This window comes from Magallana gigas, chromosome 7, assembly GCF_963853765.1.
Source record: "Magallana gigas chromosome 7, xbMagGiga1.1, whole genome shotgun sequence".
Classification (NCBI taxonomy): Eukaryota; Metazoa; Mollusca; class Bivalvia; order Ostreida; family Ostreidae; genus Magallana; species Magallana gigas.
The window spans coordinates 21,574,924-21,599,806 of record NC_088859.1 but is presented as its reverse complement, the minus strand read 5'-3'; the positions used below and the strand labels follow the sequence as shown (position 1 = coordinate 21,599,806).

General features: G+C 35.5%; 2 protein-coding genes across 2 annotated transcripts; one reads left to right on the top strand and one right to left on the bottom strand.

Annotated features, from left to right (window-relative positions):
• Nucleotides 1-904: 904 nt before the first annotated feature.
• Nucleotides 905-9,604, bottom strand: LOC105339086 (neuroligin-4, X-linked). The gene is made up of 11 exons (XM_011444499.4): nucleotides 8,437-9,604; nucleotides 7,265-7,432; nucleotides 6,659-6,809; nucleotides 5,757-5,942; nucleotides 5,384-5,565; nucleotides 4,364-4,511; nucleotides 4,201-4,278; nucleotides 3,040-3,095; nucleotides 2,512-2,647; nucleotides 1,496-1,631; nucleotides 905-1,243 (listed from the first exon to the last, which is right to left on the bottom strand). The coding sequence occupies exons 1-11, from the start codon at nucleotides 8,647-8,649 to the stop codon at nucleotides 967-969; spliced, it is 1,731 nt and encodes a 576-aa protein (XP_011442801.3). The 5' UTR covers nucleotides 8,650-9,604; the 3' UTR covers nucleotides 905-966.
• LOC105339087 (NACHT and WD repeat domain-containing protein 2) lies at nucleotides 6,965-22,386 on the top strand. Its single transcript, XM_011444500.4, has 9 exons — nucleotides 6,965-7,006; nucleotides 13,524-13,573; nucleotides 14,513-14,812; nucleotides 15,327-15,415; nucleotides 15,718-15,837; nucleotides 16,571-16,783; nucleotides 16,876-17,020; nucleotides 17,355-17,929; nucleotides 18,115-22,386. The coding sequence occupies exons 3-9, from the start codon at nucleotides 14,707-14,709 to the stop codon at nucleotides 22,087-22,089; spliced, it is 5,223 nt and encodes a 1,740-aa protein (XP_011442802.3). The 5' UTR covers nucleotides 6,965-7,006; nucleotides 13,524-13,573; nucleotides 14,513-14,706; the 3' UTR covers nucleotides 22,090-22,386.
• The last annotated feature ends 2,497 nt before the right edge of the window (nucleotides 22,387-24,883 follow it).

Sequence of the window (24,883 nt, the reverse complement as noted above, 5' to 3'; positions counted from 1 at the left end):
GTACTTTATTTTCAATTGTAACTATTATTTTTAATAGACTATCAATATAAGACACTAAACCCACCAACTGGGAGTATGCCAGAGGTGGTCGTACTGTACATAGTGCAGATATGGGTTTATTGAACTGAAAAGAGGCACAAATGTGAAGGTTATTTTTCTTGGGTTTATTTTGTTTATCTTGGACGGGTATCCATTATTGCTTGATGACTGTGGTCAATCATTTTTAAATCTTTCCTTAACATCTACCATGCGGGCTTTTACAGTAAAACTCGGTTTGTACGAACACCAATATAGCGACATCCCCGGTAAGTCTCTTTACAAATATTTACAAAACTTAACATTTATTACGAATTCGGGTTCAACTAAAGCGAACTGATTTTGGGTTCCCTAGAGGTGAATTATAACGAAATTTAACACTTTCATAAGGAATTTCTTTACTGTTTAAAAAGTTTGCAATACCATTAAACATAATAGTTTGAATGAATTCATTTTCACATAAATTCTAAAATTCACAATCCGAATATTAAAGGTATCAAAAAATACTTTTTCCATTTTCAATTAGTCTGGTGAAAATAACCATGTATAAGATGAATTTGCTATAGTTATTACATGTATTACGATTTTGTTTTACGGATATAACGAATTGCGGATAAAGGAAGTAAATTCATTGGTCCCTAGGACTTCGCTATAACCGAGTTTTACCTACCATCGTTCTCTAGCTCTTTATAACTGTTCATATTCAAGAAAATACAAGTTTGCTTCTTTTCATCCGATTTGTTGAAATCGAAATTTATGCAATCGGTGACAACGTGATAGCCTGTAACAGCAGGTTATCGGACCAATCTTTGATTAAAAAAAAAACCCCAATATTTTTAACGATTTTTTCTTTACTTTGATGATAACCCTTCGCTGCCTAGTAGCAACAGAATTACCCCGTGTATACAATAACTATTCATTATTCGATGCCTAGAGATATTTATTGACATAAAAAAATAAAACAAGTTCACATGGAGTAAGGAAAAATGAACTCATATGGAAAACACGTCTGGGTGCGGCGGAGGATGCATTACACGTGAAATTTGTGTTTGGAACCACATTGTTCCAGAAGTTCATCTTGGAAGCACGGAAGTTCTGGAGCTGTTCTATGGATACAATGTTACCCTGTAGGGACATTCTGTTGTATTTCTTACTGTCTTTGTTATACAGACTACCCACTCTTGTTTTCCCGTCTGACGTAAACAACCTGCAATGATGAAACGAGGGAACTATAAGATAACTTGCTTTTATTAGCTACATTGTAGCATGAGCTAGCATTTTAAAATCGTTAATTGAAGTACACTTTCTAATACATGTTATATTTCATTGGCGACATATAATAATACGTTTTCATCCGTAAAACTGTTATTTTCACTATATCCGCGAAAATTGAGTTCCAAGATTATTCATGAAACCACAGTGATGATAATGGTAACAATATGGTAACAATATGAGTTACCCGGATTTAACGAAGTTACTGTACAACGTCATCTCTGCTTTGCTGGCTTCAACGTCAGAACTCGTGAAATTTACATCCGGCTTGCCCAGTAAGGGAACCCCAAACAGGTAAAAGATGTCTTGCCCGTGGTTTACACCTGTAAAATCAACATTTCCTTGATTGTCTTTGGATTAGGCTATACGGAATCTGCAATCGAAACGGTGTAAATCATCGTCAGAAACCCAAGGTCAACCTGGCGACCGCTTACTGACCGTGGGACGTGGGCCAACTCAATGAACTTTCCCCTTACTCGTGAATAATTCATGCTCTATTTTCATTGGCTCCTTCACAATTTCGCGGAGGAAATCTCACCGATCATGTTAATGTTTTTCGCATGTATTTATTTAAGTAATGAATAATCATTTTTTGAAAGATGTGTTCTCATAGCTGCAACCATACAAATTGAATAACGCGCGCTAGCGCGATATGAGAATTTGTTTGCACACAGATAGACAAGTTTGTGATAATTGCGTGAATTGAACATTCACCTCATATAAATCATATCATATTTTATTATAATATCGTATTTTTCTAAGCGCATAACTGGTCGATTGCTGTTATGTGATTGTGCTGCAATTCTGTTATAAACTTCACTAAAAATAGAAAATTTATAACCCTCGTTATGGTAAAAAATAGATTATTAGTTTTGGCATTGCAACATTGTGATGTCAGAGTATGAATTCAACGTCTACATTCTGAAGCAAATATTTAACATTTATACTCTTGAAAAGAATCAGTTTTCAAATGATTATTATAAAACAATTATAGCCTTTTGATATTGGTCAATACATCGTTTTATATGAGAGTATATCGACCTTAGACTTCGTCCTTGGCCTATATATTCTCACCAGGTCTATAAAACCATGGATTGACCTCATCAAAAGGCTATAATCGTAAAATATTTGTGAAGTCCACCTTGTTCCTATTATAACTAGTGGTTTTTCTTTATTCAGAGGATTGTAATTATAACCACTCGCCTTGCCATTTGGGATTATTCAAGTATGGCATAATTATGTCGTATTCAAGGACAGTCACCTCCGGCTTGGCTTCTGAGTCAGAAAGTAGATCAGCCAATTCCATCATGCCGGCATAAAAAAGCATATCGGCTTCAGCCTAAAAAAAAGTATGATTTTATTTTTAGCCTGTAACTGTAACTCAACGGGGAAAAACATGTCGTATAATTAAGAGGTCCACCGTGTGAAATGTTCCAGCCAGACACGGAATGATCAAGGATGGCCGAAGCTATTTTTGGAATATACCAATCCCATTGAGAAGAACAACTTTGTATAAAGATATAGAGAAAATATTCAAATTTTTATCAATAGTAATATCTAAATAATCATACCTAAGAATTACAGATAGATTTTATGGATACTTAATTTTACAAGTTTATTCAGCTTCCATTTGGGTCTGCCTTTCCCTTATAATAAGTTTATGATAAGTAATGATATAATTTAATTAAAATGCGTTATATAAAATTTTTAATCAATCAGTAAGGAACCTACCTCAATAAGCCTTTTTCCGGAGGGGTTGACATCGCTATACGCTGCCGTAAGGACATCTTCAATCAAAAATTTGATTTCAAATTAATTTACGACTGTTTGATTACTCTAAGAAATGTGTATAAATAGAATATAGTCAGGTTTGTAAAAAAGCAGAGATTTTATGATTAGTAAATATGGCATTTTTATACTCAAATTCTTACGGGGAGGTGAGGGGGGGGGGGGTAATTTTGTTTGCCAGAGGGGTAAGGGAGTCGAGGCTTATTAAGATCTTCCGTTGGGAAATCCGGAAAATATATCTTATCATCTCTGAGAAATTTTGGAGACAAAAAAGGTGGAAAAATAAGAAATAAAGAGAAAACAATACAATTTCCAACGGAAGACCTTAATAAACCTTGACTCCCCTACCCCTCTGGTAAACAAGATTACCGGACGCCCCCCCCCCTCCAATAGGATCTAAAAATAAAAGGACATATTTTCTTATACAAATAGTTTAAAGACATCAACATACATAGGTCTATCATCCCACAGATTTTGGACATAAATTTGCCGTCTCTGAGATCTCGTGGAGACAAATTTTTTGAGCCGGGAAGGAAATGGACAACCGTAAATGAATTTTGAAAAAAATGAATTTTGAAAAAAAAAGAGCCTTGAGGTATTTATCTTTGTCTACCATCCCTTATAAGGTTTGACACTGACTTGAACAACCAAACTTTTAAGACAGATAGACATTTGTATGTAGATATGTTTAACATCTTTTGTTTGAATCGGCGTACATATGTAGCTTCGGTCGTCACAAGAGGTACTTCAAAAATTGATTTTTTGTTCATTTTCGTTGCTTTACATGGGAGAAAGCTCTGGAAATTTCTTCACAGTAAATATTATTTCCATTATTTTTTTTTAGACGAAACAAGCAATTTTTTTTTTATTACAGATTCATACATATAAAAATATATAAAAGAACGGAATACCTTTTTGTTGCTATAGCAACAACAGTTTAGCTTTTGATAATTATTTCACTACGTAAAATTTATAAGTTTGAATTTTCCCAAAAGGAGAGATGGGGGGGGGGGGGGTGTCGGACCACACAATATTCGCGCATGTTAGCAATTTTTCTATCATACAAATTTGGAGAACTCTCAATCTTTTTTTCCGTTTACTTACCTAGGAAATTACATATCTTAGGATAAAATGGCTCGTATCGTACAAGAAAACCGGGAAAAGAGGCGTTCTTGAATAATCCTACAAAAAAAAATTATTATCTATGAATTTGAAAAGCAAAGTTTGAATCTTTAATTTCAAAATGACTTGGGAAGGCTGTACTGACCGAGATCAGCAAAGCTCTCGTCTGCAGTAAATGATAAGAAGAAAGCTTCTCCGTGAAAGTCGCCATTTTTGAAAGACGTTCTAGGTTGTTCAGTCAGGTAATAGTTGTCGACAACTGCTGGGTAAGGAACCACGCTGAAGGGGAGTAACTACAATACAAAACGGTCAGCACAACAGGCAATCGGAACATCGCTCGGCCTTTTCCGTCAAGTCGAGAAAAAACGACTTGACGGAAAAGGCCGAGCGATGTTCCGATTGCACAACAAATAGAGATATATGTATTCAAGTGTTATTTTTTATATCAAACTTATACTGTTGGGTGATGGTACATGCCATTCTCAGTAAAGCGGAAAAAACATAGATACAATATTTGATTGAAATAGGGGATTTTATATCAACATTTATAAAATATCATAGTGTGACCGACTGCTGTCTGTATATTTTTCACGTAAGATGTTATGTCTGCGTCAAGGATATAGGATTTCCCTGATCCATATTCATGTAAGTACATGTACCTATAACACAGGGAGATACCCAACGAAGTTACATGTACTAATACACGGTACATGTACTAATATACGGTACATGTACTAATATACGGTACATGTACTAATATACAATGTATGGTACATGTTTATGGACATTGCGAAGACCGTTTAGGAGTTTAAATAACCCCTGATAAAATCATAAACCAGTGTTATACACTGCCAGCAAGTTTTATCATAGAAAAATAAAACTACAATTATTACATTTTATTGTTATTGAATATCAAAAATTATATATCTTGGTCAGTTAAAGAATTTTCTAAATACAGTAGAAAAAAAATTTTAATCGATAATTATTGGATAACCTAATCTGGATTTTTCCCAATACTATAAAGTTACTCTTTCTTTTACATACCACGGATCTGCCTAAATCAATTGACAATATAGACAAATGCATGATAGATTACTATTCTTAAAAAAACCCGTCGTAATTGCTTTCCGAATAAAGGAAGGAAAAATGTAAAATTAGCAATTACCTTTGACAAAATGGACTCGATCGCTATAAGGTCCTGTACGCTGATCTGTCTTATGTCGGCAGCATTTAACGCTATTCTCAGAATAGTGGAGTTAATATTGGAGCCGGGATATTGGTTCGGCAGTGCCATAGCCCAGTGCGCTAATGGCGAACCGCTCATAAGAATGGCGTTTTTGAATAAACCTGAAACGAGCATTTACGATTTGATGAAGTAAATATAAATTTTTCTGGGCATGTTTGATTCACACATGTCTAATTTTACCTAATAATAATTGAAATAATCAAGAATTGATGACTTAAAAAAGAATTTAAAAAATAAATCAATTTAAAAATGGTAATCCGAAGATTTTATAAAGTAAAAACTTGAAACGTACCTTTTGTGAGAGGAGACACCAGGTGGAGCCCCGTGTCCCCCGCCCCCGCGCTATGACCCACAATAGTGATGCTACTGACGTCCCCGTTGAAGTACTGGATGTTGGAGTTGACCCACTTCATCGCTAGAACCTGGTCCAAGAGTCCATTGTTTCCCGGGAAGTTGTTCTCCACAGATGATAAAAATCCTATTAAAAACCTAAATCAGTTTTTATTTGATATATTTACATTTTCCAGTGTCTTTGCCTGTGATAACATTACGTATCGATTTTGTACTATATAACTCATAAAGGCAAATTGAGGCGCCAGCGGGGTTTGCTTATTTATATTTAATATATAATCGTACGATGGTTTAAAATCATATAAATATAAGTAATAAGGAATCATTCTTTGAATATTTTGAGGTGATAATTTCGGTCGGAGCGTGATCAAATCTATCATAAAGCCCTTCGGGCTTTATTGGATTTGATCACGCCCCGACCAAAATTATCCCCTCATAATACTCAAAGAATGATTCCTTATTCCTTATATAATGCATTATTGCTTTATTCGTTTTGAAGGTGGTAAGGAACACCTGTCGAATTGAAATTCAAAACGTATTCCACTGATTTAGAATTTTCAAATTTTGCAATATTTGACCAAAATATATTTTTAAAAACATTTGGGATGGTAAAAATTATAAAAGCACCAGCAAGATTCGAACTCATGGCTAACAGATTTGTAGATAACACTCTGATCATTGCGTTACACTGTTAGGGTATCAGTTATCGGAAAGAAAATATAATTTCTTTATTTTATTGTTTATTTCTATAGGAAGTACGTCACAATATGGAAGTGTCACATACAACCTTGATTATTTAAAAAAAAAAATTCCCATTTTGTTTTAATTGATTTTTATCAATACCTAGCAAACCCAGTCTGTAGTTGAAATTGATCACAATAATTTGTCCATGGGCAGCTAATAAGTCACCGGGAAGCATCGCGCCCATTCCAGCTCTGTTAGATCCGCCATGGATGTAAAACATCACCGGGAACGTTATGTTCTTTTCTATGGACTAAAGACATACAACATGATATTTATTGTAAAATAAGCCAATATTTCTTTTTAAATTTCTATAGGCCTAGTAGGCTATAGTTTTGCTCATTGAAAATACATGTGCTGACGTCATATAACGTACCGTTTTATTGTGACGTCATATTTAGACGCCATACTTTCAATAGTTTTTCATTGTTACAGCTTCATGACTACGAGGTAAGAAATATCAATTTATTGGGAGTTTTAAACGTGTTATTGTACTTTCTTACTACAAAGTCGTCCATTCACTTTCATAAGTGAGCTAAAATGATTCCGATCGAACGCGCCATTAAAAATCATAAGCGCTCGTGTATATCACTTTGCTTAAAGTCGCTTGTTGTTCTTGTCCATCTGTTTGTAACTTTACAAGATAAAAATCGACAGGACATTTGTTTCAATTTTACAATTAGCACGAACAAACATAAGGGAGTATACCTTTGGCACAAAGATATTGAGATACAGACAATCCTCACTCTGGTCATTGATATCAAATTCTGGCATGTGCGCCTTAATGTAGATTGCGTTGATTTTGCCCTGCCAGCAGGCAGGTGGGAGTCGTGTCGTGTTCAGTACATCATTCCAAGAATCAGGTTTGATAGGTCTCTGAAAAAAATAAATAGATAAATAAACATGGGTATATCCTCTAGAACTATGAAAGCAATTGCATAAACTCTTTAATTTTTTGTCTGAGCGTTGTACCAACGGCAATTAATTAACTATGTACGTAATAATTATGTATGACTCTGGCTAACAAAGGGTGAACGATTTGATCAATTGATGGAATGGATAGACAGAAGAAAAATAGGTAAGAAAGTAAAGATCTGTATTCCTGATTAGAAAGAGTTTATGTTATGTCCATTATATGTCCATGGTTTTAAAATGGCTTTTGGTGATTAGTTCAGTAAAAAAAAAAAAAAAAACTACGGTAGCTATGGCATTTGAATTTAATTAATTATTTATCGAGTTTGAATTATTGAATTATTCAAACTTCTGTATGATTTCAAGATTCTGGAACTTTTGTTGGTGATAAAAATTGTCCACAACAATAAAAACAATGACTATTACTAATTATTCTTTTTACATAAAATCATTAATAATTAACTAATCAAATGGCATATTCCGACCTATAACAGTGATCTGTATATCAGAAAGCCATAACAAAAAACTAAGGAATCTTAATATTAGAATTGATAATACCCTCTAATTATTATACACAGGTGTATAAGAATAGAATGCCACAATTCCGCTGATATTGATATTCTAGATTAATGGCATATAAAACTGCTGGGAAAGTTAAGATAAAACAGTTAAAAGAAAAACAATCCATACTGCAATATAAATGTCAGAGATCGAATTGTTCTGATAGATTACGGAATTACTTCTCAACTGATTTTTTTTCAAGCATTAATTTGATGCCGAGAGTAATCATCTTCTGCTTCACATCACTCTGTTCTGCATGTATGCATTCTATGCCAAAAACAATCCACTGATGGGGGGAAAATCATCAACGAAATACTCGACCCTAGCGCTGTTCAAATTATTATGCACTCTGACCTGCATGCGAGAGCACGCCGGGCGCATCATCGCGCAACATGCATCCACTATACCTGAAATCGTTTTGCTCCTACTGGCGGGGACGCGAAGGGAATTCCTAGATATTCCTCCACCGGTGATCCGATAATCCGCTCACTGACGCGGCCACGGACTTTCCCAAAGACCGTCTGTCTCTCTGGAAATTCCGTCGATATGCAAAACGTTTTGAATACGAGGTATCCAAAATAGAAACAAAACGATCCAATAAGTTCAAGCCTCATTTTCATTACTGCTCTTGTTTTAAAAGCACTGTTTCCAAAAGCAAAACAATAAGCTTATTGTCACTCGGTTGCACTGCGGCTCTGGGGGTGTTTATTAACGCTTGGCAAAAAAAATATATATATACAGAAATCAGAAAACGCTGGCCTTCCTCAGTTTACGGAGTATAAGATATGGACAATCCTGACCTAAACGTTTGCTTAGGTTCACCGCATCAAATGAAAAGACGGAAAGCAAAACTAGAGATCCTGTTTTAAGTCATAGCACACTCAAGTAAACTACAGTTTATAAATGTAGACAAATACGGGGCCGAAGGATTTGTCTATTGTTCGCAGTATGTCTAATGGTATCTGCGAAAACCATTAACTTCCTCCAAAACCTCTACTTTAAATCCGATGGCTACATAATTAGAAAGACATAAAAATCAAAAGTACCACATTGAAAACCAGTGGCTTGTGGATGGTGTTTAAAAGTGCTCGGACACTTAATTGCATTGAATGTACTGTTCCTATTACACGTTCACGCTACTCTTTAAACGGGTACTCGAAGCATCATGGTTCCCCCGTATCTTACGCACACAAGTTGTGTACTTATGTAAAATAACTGCAAATATATATTTTTTGGTTTATTTGATTTATTCAGACGATAAACTTACATTTGATGGCTGAATAAATGCATGCTGCGCATGGTTCTATAGATATCGCTATCAGGCGGTTGTTACTGTCACTTCCTGTGAACTTACACCAGATGGAATTTTACATGACACATCTTAAACATTCATGTAAATATCACCGACTGTACAATGTTAATGTCGTTTATTGCATCAGAAGCAAAGAGAAAATTAAGGCTTTGTACATTTATATCATAGAAAAAGATCTTGGTTGTTAGAAGATTCTCTTGCTCTTTCGTAGTTTATATCTATGACGACTTTCGAATTTTCCGTGTTAAATTTCCCTGAAATGACAATGTATTATAATAATCAACATGATATAGGCATAATATCGCATGGCTGTAAATGTATTATAAGGGGCATAACTCCAACTCGAAATCGGAATTAATTTTAGATAAAGATTTTACTTTGTGGGTGGAGAGGGTGTTAATTAAATACTACATACAGAATACGGGGTGAAAATTTATGGGGAGGGGGTAAAGAGCTAGAGCCAAGAAGCATCAAAATGTGCCTTAAAATTTTCACAAAACTCAAGTTTGAAACAATACAAATTGTAATTACTGTCTTTTACTAATTAACAATTTTTTATTGCCAATGAGTCCATGACTAATTATAATTAGTCATGGACTCATTGGCAATAAAAAATTGTTAATTAGTAAAAGACATTACTTATAATGTAGGGCACAATATTCTGCTTCTATGCATATGCAATTTTTTCACTTCGGCCCCACCGTTTAGCACATGCGCATCATCAAACATACTATGATCGTTAAAAATAGCTGAAAATTGTAGATTTTACTGCAGTATTTCCCAAATTTGAATGTGGCCACACTTGAGTACCTCTTTGAAACTTTTAAAACTGAGAGATATTGCATGAATGCTTCTGCCTGCAAAATTTCGTAGAGGTACTCAAGTGTGGCCAATATGTATTTTACAAATTTTGAAAATTTTAGTAACAGAAAATAAAACAGACCACTCTATTTTAGGGTAATTATTTGCTTCCTTTTTATTGAAATAGCAGAATTTAATTAATAATGATAAATAATTATTTGTGATTATTTACAAAATCATCATTTTATTAAACATTTGAGGAAGAAACGCATATAAACTGAACTTTAACATGTTTTATCTAGTAATTTTATACTGTGTATTCATGCTTACATCGTGCATCATCAATGACGTCATAGTTTGACGTTTGCGACGTCAGTTGAAATTGTACATAGAATCTTGAGTTCTTTCAGTATTTTGCCAATAGAATTTACCAGTAAAGTCTGCATTTTTAAAAAGCATTATTTCTAAGTACCACGGTATTATTCAATTGCAGTAGAATATGAGATACATAAACATTGCAAACAAACAGAAAAAAATTAAATTATGGCAAAGGTAACATTGTACGTACGTAAGTAAATATATATTCCTATACCTTTATGTAGAATAAGCGATAGCATGTATAAGTAGCTAGTTGTGGGTTTTTTGTCAAACGGTGAAATGCATTAAACGAAAGGAAAGATGCAAGCGATCTTTTTTTTACACAAGTACGTATTCCTGAATACCGCGGGAGAAAGACAGTCGACATCATGTAAACATGTACATATATGATAAACTTAACTTATTCCGTCAAAAAACTTGATTATTTAATTCCTAAGTACAGCCATAATTGAATATTAGGCCATCGTCCCTTGCATAAAAACATTTTGCCAGTGCATACGTCTTTTCTTTATCAGCCACCTGTTGATCAATGTTGAGTCGTCGCGTTGTCAATGTATTTCCAGTGAACCGTTACATTCAGTTACACTCCTTTCTCAAAGATCGATTGTGTCCGTTTCGATGAAGACGGCTTTTGGTATACACAGCTTAGAATACAATATAAGCATGTACTGTTGATAATTTGTCCAATAAAATAAAAAATCACCCTAAATATGTGTACATTGGTGACTTACTTTTGCCTAAAAAATTCTCGATTGAAATTATCTTCGATTATTTTATGTGTATTAAATCTAATTTAAGTTTTTCTTGTATGGCATATAGAAAAAATTCAGATTGCCGGGCCCTTTCTTTAAAAAACAAAAACAACGATGAGTACAGAGATATTTAAAACAGTGTTTGTTTCCATTCAACCCCTCCCCCCTTCCCTACCCTCTGAAAAAATCGATTTACGGCCGAGTTCATTACAAATCTATATATATATATATATGATAACACAAATTCTACATGCTTGCTATGAATTCGACTTTTCAAGACAATTTTACGACATTATTTATGTGCTACTGCTTGATGTTTTAAATAAAAATGTTCATTTTAACCTATCTTCGCTTCAAAATAGTAAACCCACATTCTATCTCTCTCCCTCTCTCTCGACTTCTCTCTCTCTCTCTCTCTCTCTCTTTCTCTCTCTCTCTCTGAAATATGATCTTAATTCTCAAGACATTTACGGATAGCTTATCACTTGTTACAATTCTCAAAAGACATGAATGTCACTAGAAAAAATGAAATGTAAATGAATAGACGTTATGGCATTTATAAAGAATAATTAACTCATTAAAATATTTTTAAAGAAATCGATATTCTTTTTTCATTTAATTAATGAACATTAAAACACTGCTGTAATGTCATTCCCTTGTTCCAGCAGTCAAAAATTTTACTTGTGACAGTCCGATATATTAGAGAGCTTCTTAATATCAGACCATTTATACTAGTGGTTACAACACCTTTTATTCTCTAAAATCGGGCTGTCTTGGGAATCAACAATGATATTCAATGGAGTGATTTAAGTACTATATATGCCTCAAACATTTCTGTATGAAAAAATATCACAGTTCTCGGCCCTATAACGGGCCTCGAAACTGTTTTATATTATTTCATACAGAACTGCTTTTGGCATACTAGTATATCCATTACATATTCACAGTCGCTAAAAGGTTTTATTTTTTACTTGAACAGTTCGTGAACGGTGAGCGCACAGTGAGTGCACTCTAAACGAACGGTGAGTGCACGCTGAGCCGAATTTGAATAGCGCTTATGAACGGTTAATTGTGAGCGAACGCAGAGCGCAAACACAAGCGCAAAGTGAACGGTGAACGATATATGTACTGTCTCTATGTGAACGCAAGATGAACGATTTATTCGGAGTGCCCCGGGAGGTATTGTTACATTGTGTTTCGTTGGTAATCAGGAAATAATAACAATAAACTACATGTTTGTATTGTTATAAGCCTAAATATAATATCATTTGACTAAACAATAAGTGAACACTAAACAAACGCAGTGAGCGCAAGGCGAAATCTATGTGAACGCTCGGTAGGCGTTTTGTGAACGATGAGCGGAAACGGAGCGGAGCGGAGAGCGCAAGTGAACGCACGGTGAGCGCACATGAACGCACGGTGAGCTCACGGGAAAATGGGAAAATAAAACATTTCAAAGGACTGAACCCTGGCATCTAACTGCTGTAAAGCGCCAGGATTTGGTGATAATATCGAAGCCTTGAAACAAGTAAAATAATCATGTAGAATAATGTACACAGACTGTTACAGTAATGCATCAAAATTCGAGATTACATATATCTCTATTAAATTCAATTACCGTATCTGTCATATTTATATATCTATTTTTAATAATTTGTTATTACACTGGTAGAATTCAATGATTAATCCTCAGTTATACACTGCGCATCATCAGCATTACTTCATGCAGTTTCAAATTGCAGAAAAAAGAACTTTAAATACACCAACATATTTAAATGTACCGCCGTTATATTGACCTTCAGCACTGGTCCCTGTAATATTTTTTAAACTTTATTGTAAATAAGCTTTTCATGGTATTTTAATCAATAAATGTATTTTCATAAATAATTATAATGTCTACATGATAATTTTATTTGTTTTTTGTTTATTTTATTAGATTCAAGTCATACGTAGTTTTATCATTTCATGACGTTACTTAACAAAAATGACGTCTGTTCTACATTTTTCATCAAAACAATGCCATATTGTAAACTCCATTTATAAAAAAGTATAATAGATATCGAAAAAAGAAAAACAGTTATGAAAAGCTAAGATTCTATCCTATATTTTACCAAAATATGGTAATTTTTAATGATAGGGCAATTTTTGATGCTTCGTGGCTCTAGCTCTTTGACTCAAAAACATATGAAAATACAAACATGCTTTGACTTATATCTTTCCTGTAAATTCTTCGATTATTTTATCATTTCAGCACTGAACGAAATTTGGCCTGCGGTGGCAGATTCAATAAGAAGCTGAAAGGTAAGAAATTTACAACCCTTGTAGAAATGTTACCGCCATTTACATGTACCTATTTGTATTGTAGTTCCTTCATATACATCAATGTAGTGCATACTGATAAAGTTTACTTAATTTTTTTTGTGAAATAATCATACGAAGTGTTGATGTACATGTACATAACACACAAAAAAGACGCGTTGTAAATGTATAGATGGAATTCCAATTTGATAAAAAGATCGTTCATCAAATTAAACTATAAAATACTCACCTGCCCCCTTATGGTTTTGAAAACCTATACTAGTTTTTACAATCAATATGTTGGTTTATGCATAATTAATGAAGAAAGGTTTCAAATTTTACATTTGTTATTTAGAACTCGTTGCAAAACCAAAATATTGATTATTATACTTCTTGGTAACTTCACATAGTAATACGTTAGCCTTTATTTTAAAGTTTGTTTAAAATAGTATTTTTTAAATGTTTGTAGAACTTCTTTGATGTAAGAAATGAAATTAATGTAAGCGGATAAAATTCACGTTTACAATCTGGGCCTGAGTTTTTGAATAAAAACATTGTTTGGTTGAAAAAAAAGTTCTTAAAAGCGTGTTTAATGAACTTTTCTTCTGACTTAATGATAAACGTCGTTTATATAAGACTCAAAAAAGTAAACTTATCAACTGGAGATTTAAATATGCGTCCGAAGTTAACAGACAGAAAACCCTGGCTTTCCAATAAGATAACCCCTTTGGATAGAAATATAAAAACCTTGCGTTAGTTTGTCAATAACTTTTAAAGGGACAAGCGTTTCTTTATTCCTAGCAATGCATATCTCCCTCTACACTAAGAATTTTTTATATCATCGACCAACCGCGTTTGATTTTTCTCTCTTGAGCAGTTGTGATCGTTTGTGCCATTTAAATATGGCTGATTGGCTATAAAACTATTTTTAAAATGCTCTAGCCTAGCGTCCTTGGTTACCGAGGATCCATGTACCGCACTTGTCAGTAATCGAGAAAATGTCAACATTGTGAAGAGGACATTGGATGATTGGGAAGTGATGTTGAAGAATGGCACACAAAAAGGATCATGAATCTAGTGTGAAAAGTGGATTTTCATAGAAATAGACATCTGAAAAAAAAAAATAACGAGAGAAGATGGATGAAGCGACAAAAAAGTTATTATCTGGACACGTTCGGATTGAGGATATTGACGAAATTCCAGCACGGACAGTCCGAGTTTTTCTAAATTCCGCAGGTGTAGGTAAGCCTTGGTTAGACAATGCTGAAAGAATGTCCAAAGTCAGAGTGCACGTGGGTATTTTCCTATATACATAACAAAGTAACCTGACTATTTAAAAATCATATATGAATGTTACAATAAACGTTGAATTATCATTTCTTTTTGGGGGATTTGAGATGACTTATGGAAAATTAAATCTTCTTGGTGTTAAAAGCCACATTTACTGGATTATAGTTCATGTAATCAATTAGCACATTATGTCTCCTCTTGTAGCATTTTAAATTACGTACATGCTCTTATGCACATATTTGAACTTTTCACAAAACCTCGAAATGCTTTGTGATAGCCGTGGAATAATACTTTCTTCAGATCGAGAGAACAATGGTCTCTTGACACGGGTGCGAGTAGTCTATGGGAGCTGTGCTAATCTTTAAATCAATCTTCATACCGACCAAATTCGCACCAGGTGATTGTTGGTGTGATGTTTTTGCATAAATATTGACATAAATACGATAGCTCTATTTGTTTTATACAGACAGCGTGACGGAGAGAAATGCCATTGTGGAAAAGGTGTACCCACAACTCAGGGACCACTGTCGACAGAAACATGGGGTGGAGTTCCAGGTAACCCTGCTCCCCCTCCTTTGTATCCTCTTTCCAACTCTTGTGCAACGGCCTCGATTTTTTCAAACTTTCTTTTCAAAATCAAAGTTCGTCAAATTCAAAAATATGAAATTATATTTCGTACACACAACATATATACAAATTATCAAAAATATATTATCAAATTTAATATCACCAGACGCATCAAAATATGCATGAATGACAAAGAATAGGACCTGTGCCCTTGATCCCGATTCCATTGTCTATATCGCCATTCTCACACTGTATGCTATTTCAGACATGTAGTTTGTGTTCATTTGTAGCTGGTGGATTTAGACTGGGGAGCGGATCCTAACGGTGTAAACTTGGACCAGTCCTTTTATGACTTCCGGTTGCGAGAACTTCGAAGATGTCAAATACTTACAGCTGGTCCAAGTTTTTTGGTAAATACGAACTTTACTATATTTCAGTATTGCTCCATTTTCATAAATATCAAAACACGTGCAAATTGGTATTTAATTAGTACGCGTATTGTCTAATTATCAGCGTGATCTCCCATTGACTGATTAAGTATGGGATATTTAAAACGCGCCATTGTTATTCATTAATTAGCGATCGACTCGAATCTACCTTTTCTAGTGGAATAAAATAGCTTTATAATAAATGTGTAGGGTGAAAGTTAACAATGATTCCTGCGCTTAAAAAAGAACTGTTTCCATCCATTTTCCCATCTTCTTTGTCAGAGCCAACATTTCCGTAGAATGTTTATGCTATCTGTGCGAATGTAATTGTGATAGGTGACAAACCCATCATAGCAAACAAGACAAGATTATTTATTCTGACAAATATTGCCGCTACTAGCGTAATGCATACGCCATATTACTCTCCATTGTCAATATGCTAGATCTGGCTAGTCTGCCTTTCTTTCCAATTATCTTTGCCGACAAACCTCTTTGTTTATTCTGCCCTAACATCGTGTACACGTTAAGTGCAATATAACTGGAACATAGGGTTAAGAATCCAGAGAACCTGTGTGTGAGGACCGGTCGGTCATGACATCAAACATAACGTTTAACAAGAGAGAGAGAGAGAGAGAGAGAGAGAGAGAGAGAGAGAGAGAGAAAGAGAAATATCTGAAAGAATAAATTATACTAGTATTTGTTTCTTTTAACAAAGGCATTCATAGGGCAGAAATACGGAAAGACATGTCTACAATCCTCGATACCGGCTGATGAGTTCGAGCTTTTAAGGATGTGGCTTCATAATCAGAAGAGCCGAGATACCAGAACAGCGCCCCTGTTGGACGAATGGTATACCAAGGACTACAACTCCATTCCACCTGTTTATTTTCGGATGAAAGCTGAGCAAAAAATAAAAGAGTTATCCTCTGTACGTAAATCACTGGATGTCTGACATAATGAATTATCATTTGAGAAATTTGGTGAAATTGATAGAAATTGTGTGAATGTTTACTATTGTAGAAGGAAAAATCCGTGTTTAATGAGGGACTGGCAAAATGGCGAGAAACTGAGGGAGAAATAATGAGATTATTGCACAAAGCAGCGGAGGCCTGCTACCTCCAGGGGATCATTGACGAAGGAATTAAACAGAAATACGTGCTGTCAGGTAGAATCGGGCGACTTCCACATTAGTACCATTTGTCAATCAAAAACTGATGTTAAAACCAACGCTCAATTTTGGGAATCAATCGATTTTACCGACAAGCTACACATTGCTGTCAAACAGCGAGTAAATAAATGATAACATTCGACCCACCAGATGGAAAGAAATGCATTTTTCAAAATCCTATTACCATTTGTTTCTCCTGTCTGTTCGAATTATTTGTTTTCTATAACGACAGAAATCAATATGGTTCCTGATCGTATATCAATTCTCATGTAACATGCAAATCCATTAATCCAGGTCCATTAATCCAATACCTTTTCAATTTATTTAACAGCCATTGATAACCTTATGATCCTGGGAATCGATGAAATAGCATCACCAGAAAACCAATGTTTGATTGCGTTCCGGGAAATAGCTGATCTTAGAAATTACGTGAACGATCCTCTGGCGGAAAAGTTTGCAGATATTTTTTTCAACGAAAGAACGGACCAAAATGAAATAGACCCCGTTTCAACTCATCTCATAAAAACCATGTCAGATCGAAGCCGAAAATTAGTTACAGACAAGAACACCACTTTCTACAGTGTTCTCTGGCGATATGATGACGTCATCAGCCCAATACACCACAAAGAATATCTATCAAAGTTATGCTCTGATTTACCGTCTGCTTTAAAACAATTGATTGACAAAGATGTTCCTAAAACTATATTTGATGAAAAAGATGAAGTTTTCGACGAGTGCCATCAGCATTGGCTACGCTGTAAACATTTGTCAGCAGACTTCCATGGTCGTGAATCGGAATACGCTAAAGTTGTCGAGTACATACAAGGGTCAACTGAAACGCCATTGGTCATTCACGGCGCTACAGGAGAAGGAAAAACGGCTCTACTGAGTAAAGTTGCATCTCAGGTATTTAACTTTCATATTCAAGTAAATGAGATTTTGGAATTTAATACCAGTTTCCCCGAGGCAAAATCTATTTGAATGTTTACAATGATTTAAATTCCTTTCAAAAAGTAAATGTATTTCGTATCGTATTTTTATTGCAAATCTTTTTACACCAAACTGAAGTGTTTTTGATTTTTATTTACCAGGTGCATGATTTAATACCAACAAACCGGATTTGTATAATGAAGTACGTGGGATATACCCCAAAGAGCTCGGATGTTAGAACTTTACTTACCTCAATTTGTACGCAAATTCTCGTGGGATTAGGTCGAGATCACATGTCTATCACTCGAGACTTCAAAGAGCTCCAAAAGTTCTTTTTATCTCTTCTCCAGTCAATTCCCCAAAACAAAAAACTCTTGATTTTTCTGGATGCAGTTGAGCAAATTCTTCCCGACCACAATGCGCATTTGCTGACATGGCTTCCCCAAACCCTCATGTCAAACGTTAAGATCATTCTCAGTGTGAACTCAGGGGACAGCACAATTGCACAAAAATTATGCAACGGAGCTGACAAAAACTCCAGATCTTTTGTAGAGTTGAAACCTCTTTCAGTCTCAGAGGCAGACGACTTGTTGTGTTATTGCCTTAGCAGATACGGCCGTACGCTCTCAAATCAGCAAAGAAGTGCATTGACCAATGTATTTCAAAAGTGTTCACAACCTTTGTTTGTGTCGTTATGTGCAGAAAAGTGTAAATGTATTCATTCAAACGATTCGATTGACACTGCCGACTTTAGCACAAGTCTTGGCGACTCTATCAGTGCAATGCTCACAGACCTTGAGAAGAAACATGGCTATGAGTTGGTGTCTCGATCCATGTCCTATTTAGTTGGATCGGTTACAGGACTAAGTGATAGTGAAATGGAAGATTTACTGTCGCTGGATGATCATGTGATGAGTGTTATTTACTCAAATCACAAACCTTCTCTGTGGAGGATTCCTCACAACAAATGGCTGCGACTGAAGGATGAAATTGATCGTTATTTCGTCCAGCGTGAGGTGGATGGTGTGACAGTTTATCGGTGGAAAGATGAACAGTTTAATCAAATCATCAGGGAAAGATACCTGAACGACGAATCAAAGACTAAAGAGATATATTCTTTAATTGCGGACTACTACCTTGGAATCTGGCATGGAAAACCCAAACCACTATCGACTGCTGAAGACAATGGAAAATCTCCAGCATTTGATCGGCACGTCCCATCGCAACCACTTACTTTTGACAACGATGGACAGGTTCGATTCAATAGGAGAAAATATGACCAAGTTCCCCGTCATCTGTACAACGCAGAACGACTAGATGAACTTAACCGCTTGGTCTTGTTCAACTACGAATGGATCTACAACAAAATCAAAGCTTTATCACTGCAACACATAATAGCAGACTTTGCCTTAAATCCAAGTAATGAAGCCTCGCTTGTTGAGGAGGCTTTACGAGTCGCCGAACAGGTAATCGAAAAAGACATTGACAACATGGCCTCAGAAATATCAGGACATCTCCTGCCTTACTACCAGACTCATCCAAATATCCGCGCTTTGGTTCATCAGTGTGATACTGCAGGACTGAAGCAATGTGCATTGATACCAAATTTCCCTTATCTTCAAATTCCAGGAAGTTCTTTACAGTTTGCTCTAAAATGTGGTGCACCAATGGAATATTTTAGCTTAATCGGGGACGAACGTTTCCTTCTTACCAAAGAACGCGAAAGCTCTTTTGTGCACATTTTTGACGTTGTGCTCGGAGAGAAAAAATCCAGTGTATTTGCTTCGAATGGTGCTCTATATGTGACCCCAAATGGTAGATATTTTATCATTATTGACCATGTCACAGAAAAATCTGTAAAAATCCACAACGCTGAGACTGGAGCCTATGCTGGACAACTGATTGTATTGAATCATATTGATCTAAAACCGAAAGAGAAATATAAGTTGGGCTCTATTTGTCTCACGAATGACCGAATTTGTGCCATTGTCAGCACTGATGTCAGCTATTTATGTATTGCTAGCATCGAATCCTGTCAGTTCCTACAAATAATTGGACTCGATGGAAAATGTGACGTCTGTACCATATCTCACGATGGAAAGTACGTATTCTGCAATTCCAACGAGTTTTTATTCACTTACAACTTGTACACATTAGAGCTTGTGGCAACCTTTTCAATCGGGTTTCGACCAAGTTGCATAGTTGTTAGCAAAGATTGTATGAGAGCGTACTTGACAAATAACTTCGAAACAAAGCTTATGATACTTCATCTAAATCAAGGCAAAGTGGAAATGGCATACAAAAGTGTCCTCGACAAATATATGGCCGACGATACAATCATGGATCTGCGTATTTCTCCAAAGGACGATATGGTTCTTGTCCGCGGACTTAACAATATCTTGGTGTACAACAGGGCCAACGAGCGAGTGATAGCTTCGTTTACAAGGCCAGTGGATATTCCAAAAGAATTCAAATTGCCTAGGAGCCACTACACTGATTTGGTCTTCACGAATGCAGAATTTACTCACAGTGGTAAATTTGTCATTGCTACAATTTTCAGAAATATCTACCTATGGGAAGTAACCACCAATGAACTGGTTACCACTATTCAAGCCCCAGTGGGAATTATTAAAGAAATGATTTACTCTCCTAAACGCAGCCATCTTATCACGCATATCGAACACTGCCACGAGTTCCAGGTTTGGAATTTGGACGAGGCTGTAAAACCAATGAATATGCTGGATAAGTTGACAGGTGCAATCGCAGATATACAGCTCACGCAGGACGGAGAGACAGCTTACGTAACGTGCAAATGCAGTGACGAAATAGGTGTCATAGAAATGAAAACCGGAATAATGGTAGATCTCCTCACCCATGACAGCCCCGTTGTCGACTTTGCTATAACCCCCAGCGGTGGTTACGCTCTCGTGTCCCTGGAACCGAGGAAAAAAGACATCAGTACCAAACTATGGAATCTGAAAGAACGTCAAGTCATCAAAGAGTTCGGGAACGCGTCTGGATACTGCATCTCACCACATCAGAACGATTTCATCCTGTTTGTGTCTCAGCAAGAAGTTGCATTTAAAGCCCCCTTTTTCATAACCATGTTCCAAATCAGTGATGAGGAAGTAAGCGAGTTCACTCATCCGTTAGCTCTACGGTTCGTCTTGGAGAAACCATTTTTGACCAGCAATGACAAATACCTGGTTGTTCTGACCGCTCACGAATATCACGAGTCGCGGGCTGAATACGAAACTCCGACCATTTGTACATTTTCTATGGACGAAGAAATGAAAGTATCTTATTTCACTCCTGATAGTTTTCGTGATTCGATTTTGATAGAGACTATTGTAGATATGCAGCCGTGCTTAGACAATCCTTATACGATTGCTGTTATGTACAAGTCGAAAGAAATGGTGGACTACAACGACAACAGTCCGTTTGGTGGACTTGGTGGCGGTGCAAGGTATGGATTCATGATTCTCGACATTTGCAGTGGTTCGGTTGTTACGATTTGCGATCCGTTTTTAGTACCAAGCTTCCAGCTGAAACGCAAATTACTTTTTGACATAAGTTATTCCTTCTGCCTTGACGACGAATCCAACATCTTCGACATACGCGAGGGATGTTACGTAGGACAATTACCGAAACAAAACTCGCCCCCTCGAGCCATTGCCTTGAATGGAACTGTGGTGGTGTACTACGATAGAAGTGTATTATCAGCATACCGTCTTTCTTCCGGTGAACCAATCGCAAGCTGTGATGTACATTCAAACATCTGCAGTCTAAGATTAAGCCGAGATCAGAGAACCTTAGTTGTTGGATGTGAAGACGGGTCTATTGCTTCATACGTCTTGATCGACCCAAAAGCGGAAGATCCAAACTCGGTACTGGAACATCTAGGAAGTCGACAGTTAATGGAACCTCAGCCTACTTCCGGCCGTCGCAGTTCCATACCATGGGACAAGATTGAAGGTGGCGGAAGTGCTCCTCAGTCTAGACCGGTATCTGCAGTTGCGCATGACAAAACAGACAAGATCCTTCTAAAGCAGATCGAACCAGTCCCTGCTATTAGACCCAGCTCTGATACCCTGATGTACCTTAATGCAAATTCTAAAACATGTGCATTGATGTGAAAAATTGATAGACGAGCAGACGTGTTTGATTTTTTAAGAAAAAAGTACTTTAGATTAGAACATAGCGATAGTTGACGGTAGTTAGTTTAGGATAATTTAATAATCGAATTGCCAAAAACAAGCATCTGTGATCTATGTTAATATACAATACAGTAAACGTAATGTGTCTTGTTTGTTACATGTACAGTTCGTTATATCGTATATAGTTCATGTTTTTGTATTGAGGTTTATATTTCGGCTATACGTGGTTCATATCGTAGCAGTTATTAGGCATTTATTTAAGATTAAATAAATTTAACTATAAACTTGTTTCCTTATCAATATTTTTCGAAAGACGGCGAACATTTGATGGAAAAAAAATGTGAACAAAATATACTTCAGTAGGCCAAGTACTGAACATACCTACAAATACGTTCGTTGTTCAGAACAAGAATCAAGTCCTTTTGATAAGATCAAGATAAACGGGCACAAAGCCGCTAACAGGCTCAGGTAATACTCGGAAAGTGGTGCGGTATCAGATAAGAAAAGGGTTTTTTATTGATCGCGGCGGGGAAAAGACAGCAATCAGCAAATGGCTTCTCTGTTGATGGACTCGCTGGGCAACGTATATGTACATGTTCTTTTATGGAAGGTCTAGAGACATTCGGGTTTAATTGTAGCTTCATCATTTAATGGATCAAACACACAGATGATAAAAAAAGGGATTAATCTGCATTTAGTTCTGGAATGGGGTTGACCTTAAATGTACTGCCGCGAGGGGGGGTTTATAATGTTGAAAAAAATGTTAGGTAAACAAATGAAAAAAGTGTACTTTGGTAATCCTGTTACACAGCATAGTATTTTTTCTTGATATTTTTGTTTTAGAATGAAAAAAATACAATACTAGTATGTAAGCAAAAATGATCCGTTTTAATAAAAAAAATTTGACTTCCTGGATTGTTACTGAAATATTATTCCATAAGAATTTGTCACCAAAAAGAAATCAAGTTTGCATTTAAAATTAATTGTTGATCTTTTTAATGCATATTTAGAAAATGATTAAAAGATGCACTATTCAAAATGCAGCTTTTTTTATCGTCATATAATACATGTAGCATAGCAAGATCAAGTTCTATAACTCTAATTTAAGAGATTTTAAACATCGTCTTTTATACGCTGTTCGGCTAAAAGAAAAAAAACTTGTTTAAAATTGGTATTTCAGGAGGTTACTAGCATTAACCTTGGATACATACATGTATTGTGTATTTGACAAGTTTGTCGAAGTAGGAACGATAATCTACACAAATGTATTTATTATGTCAATTTTTCATGAAAGTTTTAAAATTAAAATTGCCAAAAACAATAAAGTATTAGTACTTTGCTAAATGATTAGAGTTAAAAATCAGCATGCATATGTACACGCATTTAATATTTCCCAATGCATGTAAAAAAAATATCTGTTTATATTTTTGAAATAGGTGTGAATTTTTTTGATAAATAATTAATTGGAAAAGAAACTTCTACAGAATAGGAAAAAGAACATTTATTTTGAAACCCACATTATGGTAAAACTTTGACAACATACAAACGAAAACAATAAAATCATACATGATAATAAACCTGGTGATTTGGCATGGTATTTTATAAGTAACATTTTTTACACTAATTGAAAGAAATTTTCCAACTCTCGAGGAAAAATATAAATTATTACAACATTGAGAAAGAATATAAAAAAGATGAAAGAATAAGGCGGTTAAATGCCTATATAAGGTTGACTTCGATACTAAAAAATATCTGAAGAAAATTCTCTCCAAAAGATATAAACTCGATTAACTTAATATCGATTTTGTAATCTGTAAATAGGTTCAATACTTGGAATCCTGGTAAATTGGGTTTAACTAGTGTATGCATAACAAAATCTTCAAATAGAGTCAGTTTCTAAAACTTTAATGCCATTCATCGTAAAAATTGGGTCTGTGCTCTCTGGGCTAATGGAAAACAAGCCAATTTCAATCAACAAAAACATGAAGTAATGACCCATTATACATTAGAAATATCAGTTTGTATCCCAACAACTGAACATTTTAGGAAAATAATAGAAGTCTGTTTAGTCGTGGCCAAAGTCGACGGTCGTTTTAAGGTTAGATAATCTATTTTAGTCTATAGATTAGTATTTCACAGTGACAGAAAAATTAAACGATTATCTAAATGATTTGGACCCATTACAAACATTGAGCATTATTCAAATGCAGGGCGTGTGCTACTTGGTGACGTTGATGAATATTTCCAATAAATTGAAAGTGTTATTGTCTAACATGCAAAAAAAATTACAAATTAAGAAAATTATATGTTATGCTGCTTTACATAGTCCAGGCACAGAATATCGTTTCTGAAGGGGGGGGGGGGGAGACTCATTAAAAAAAATCTTGACAAGCAAAAAATACCACTTCCAAAATCATGGAATTCCTAACCCGGGGGGGGGGGGGGGGGTTAGCGGGGATACCTATAACTTTAATTTTAATCTTAATTTCCATAGTTTCACTTTAATTTTTATATATTCCAAAAAAGTAGGGGGTGGGCAACTTCACGATAATTCCCTTTCTGTATGTCAATTTTATTTTTTGTTACAAGAAAAAGTGTCAGCCCCCCCCCCCCCTCCCCCCGATTCTACGTGCTTGCATACTACATCTTAGTTTTCAAAGGGTTGTGGAGAAAATAACGTTTTGAAGTTCTTAAGAATAAGAAGTAAGATAATTTATAGCAAGGCTAAGTTGTTCATAGGTAGAAGCTAGATTTTGACCAAAAGGAGGAACAT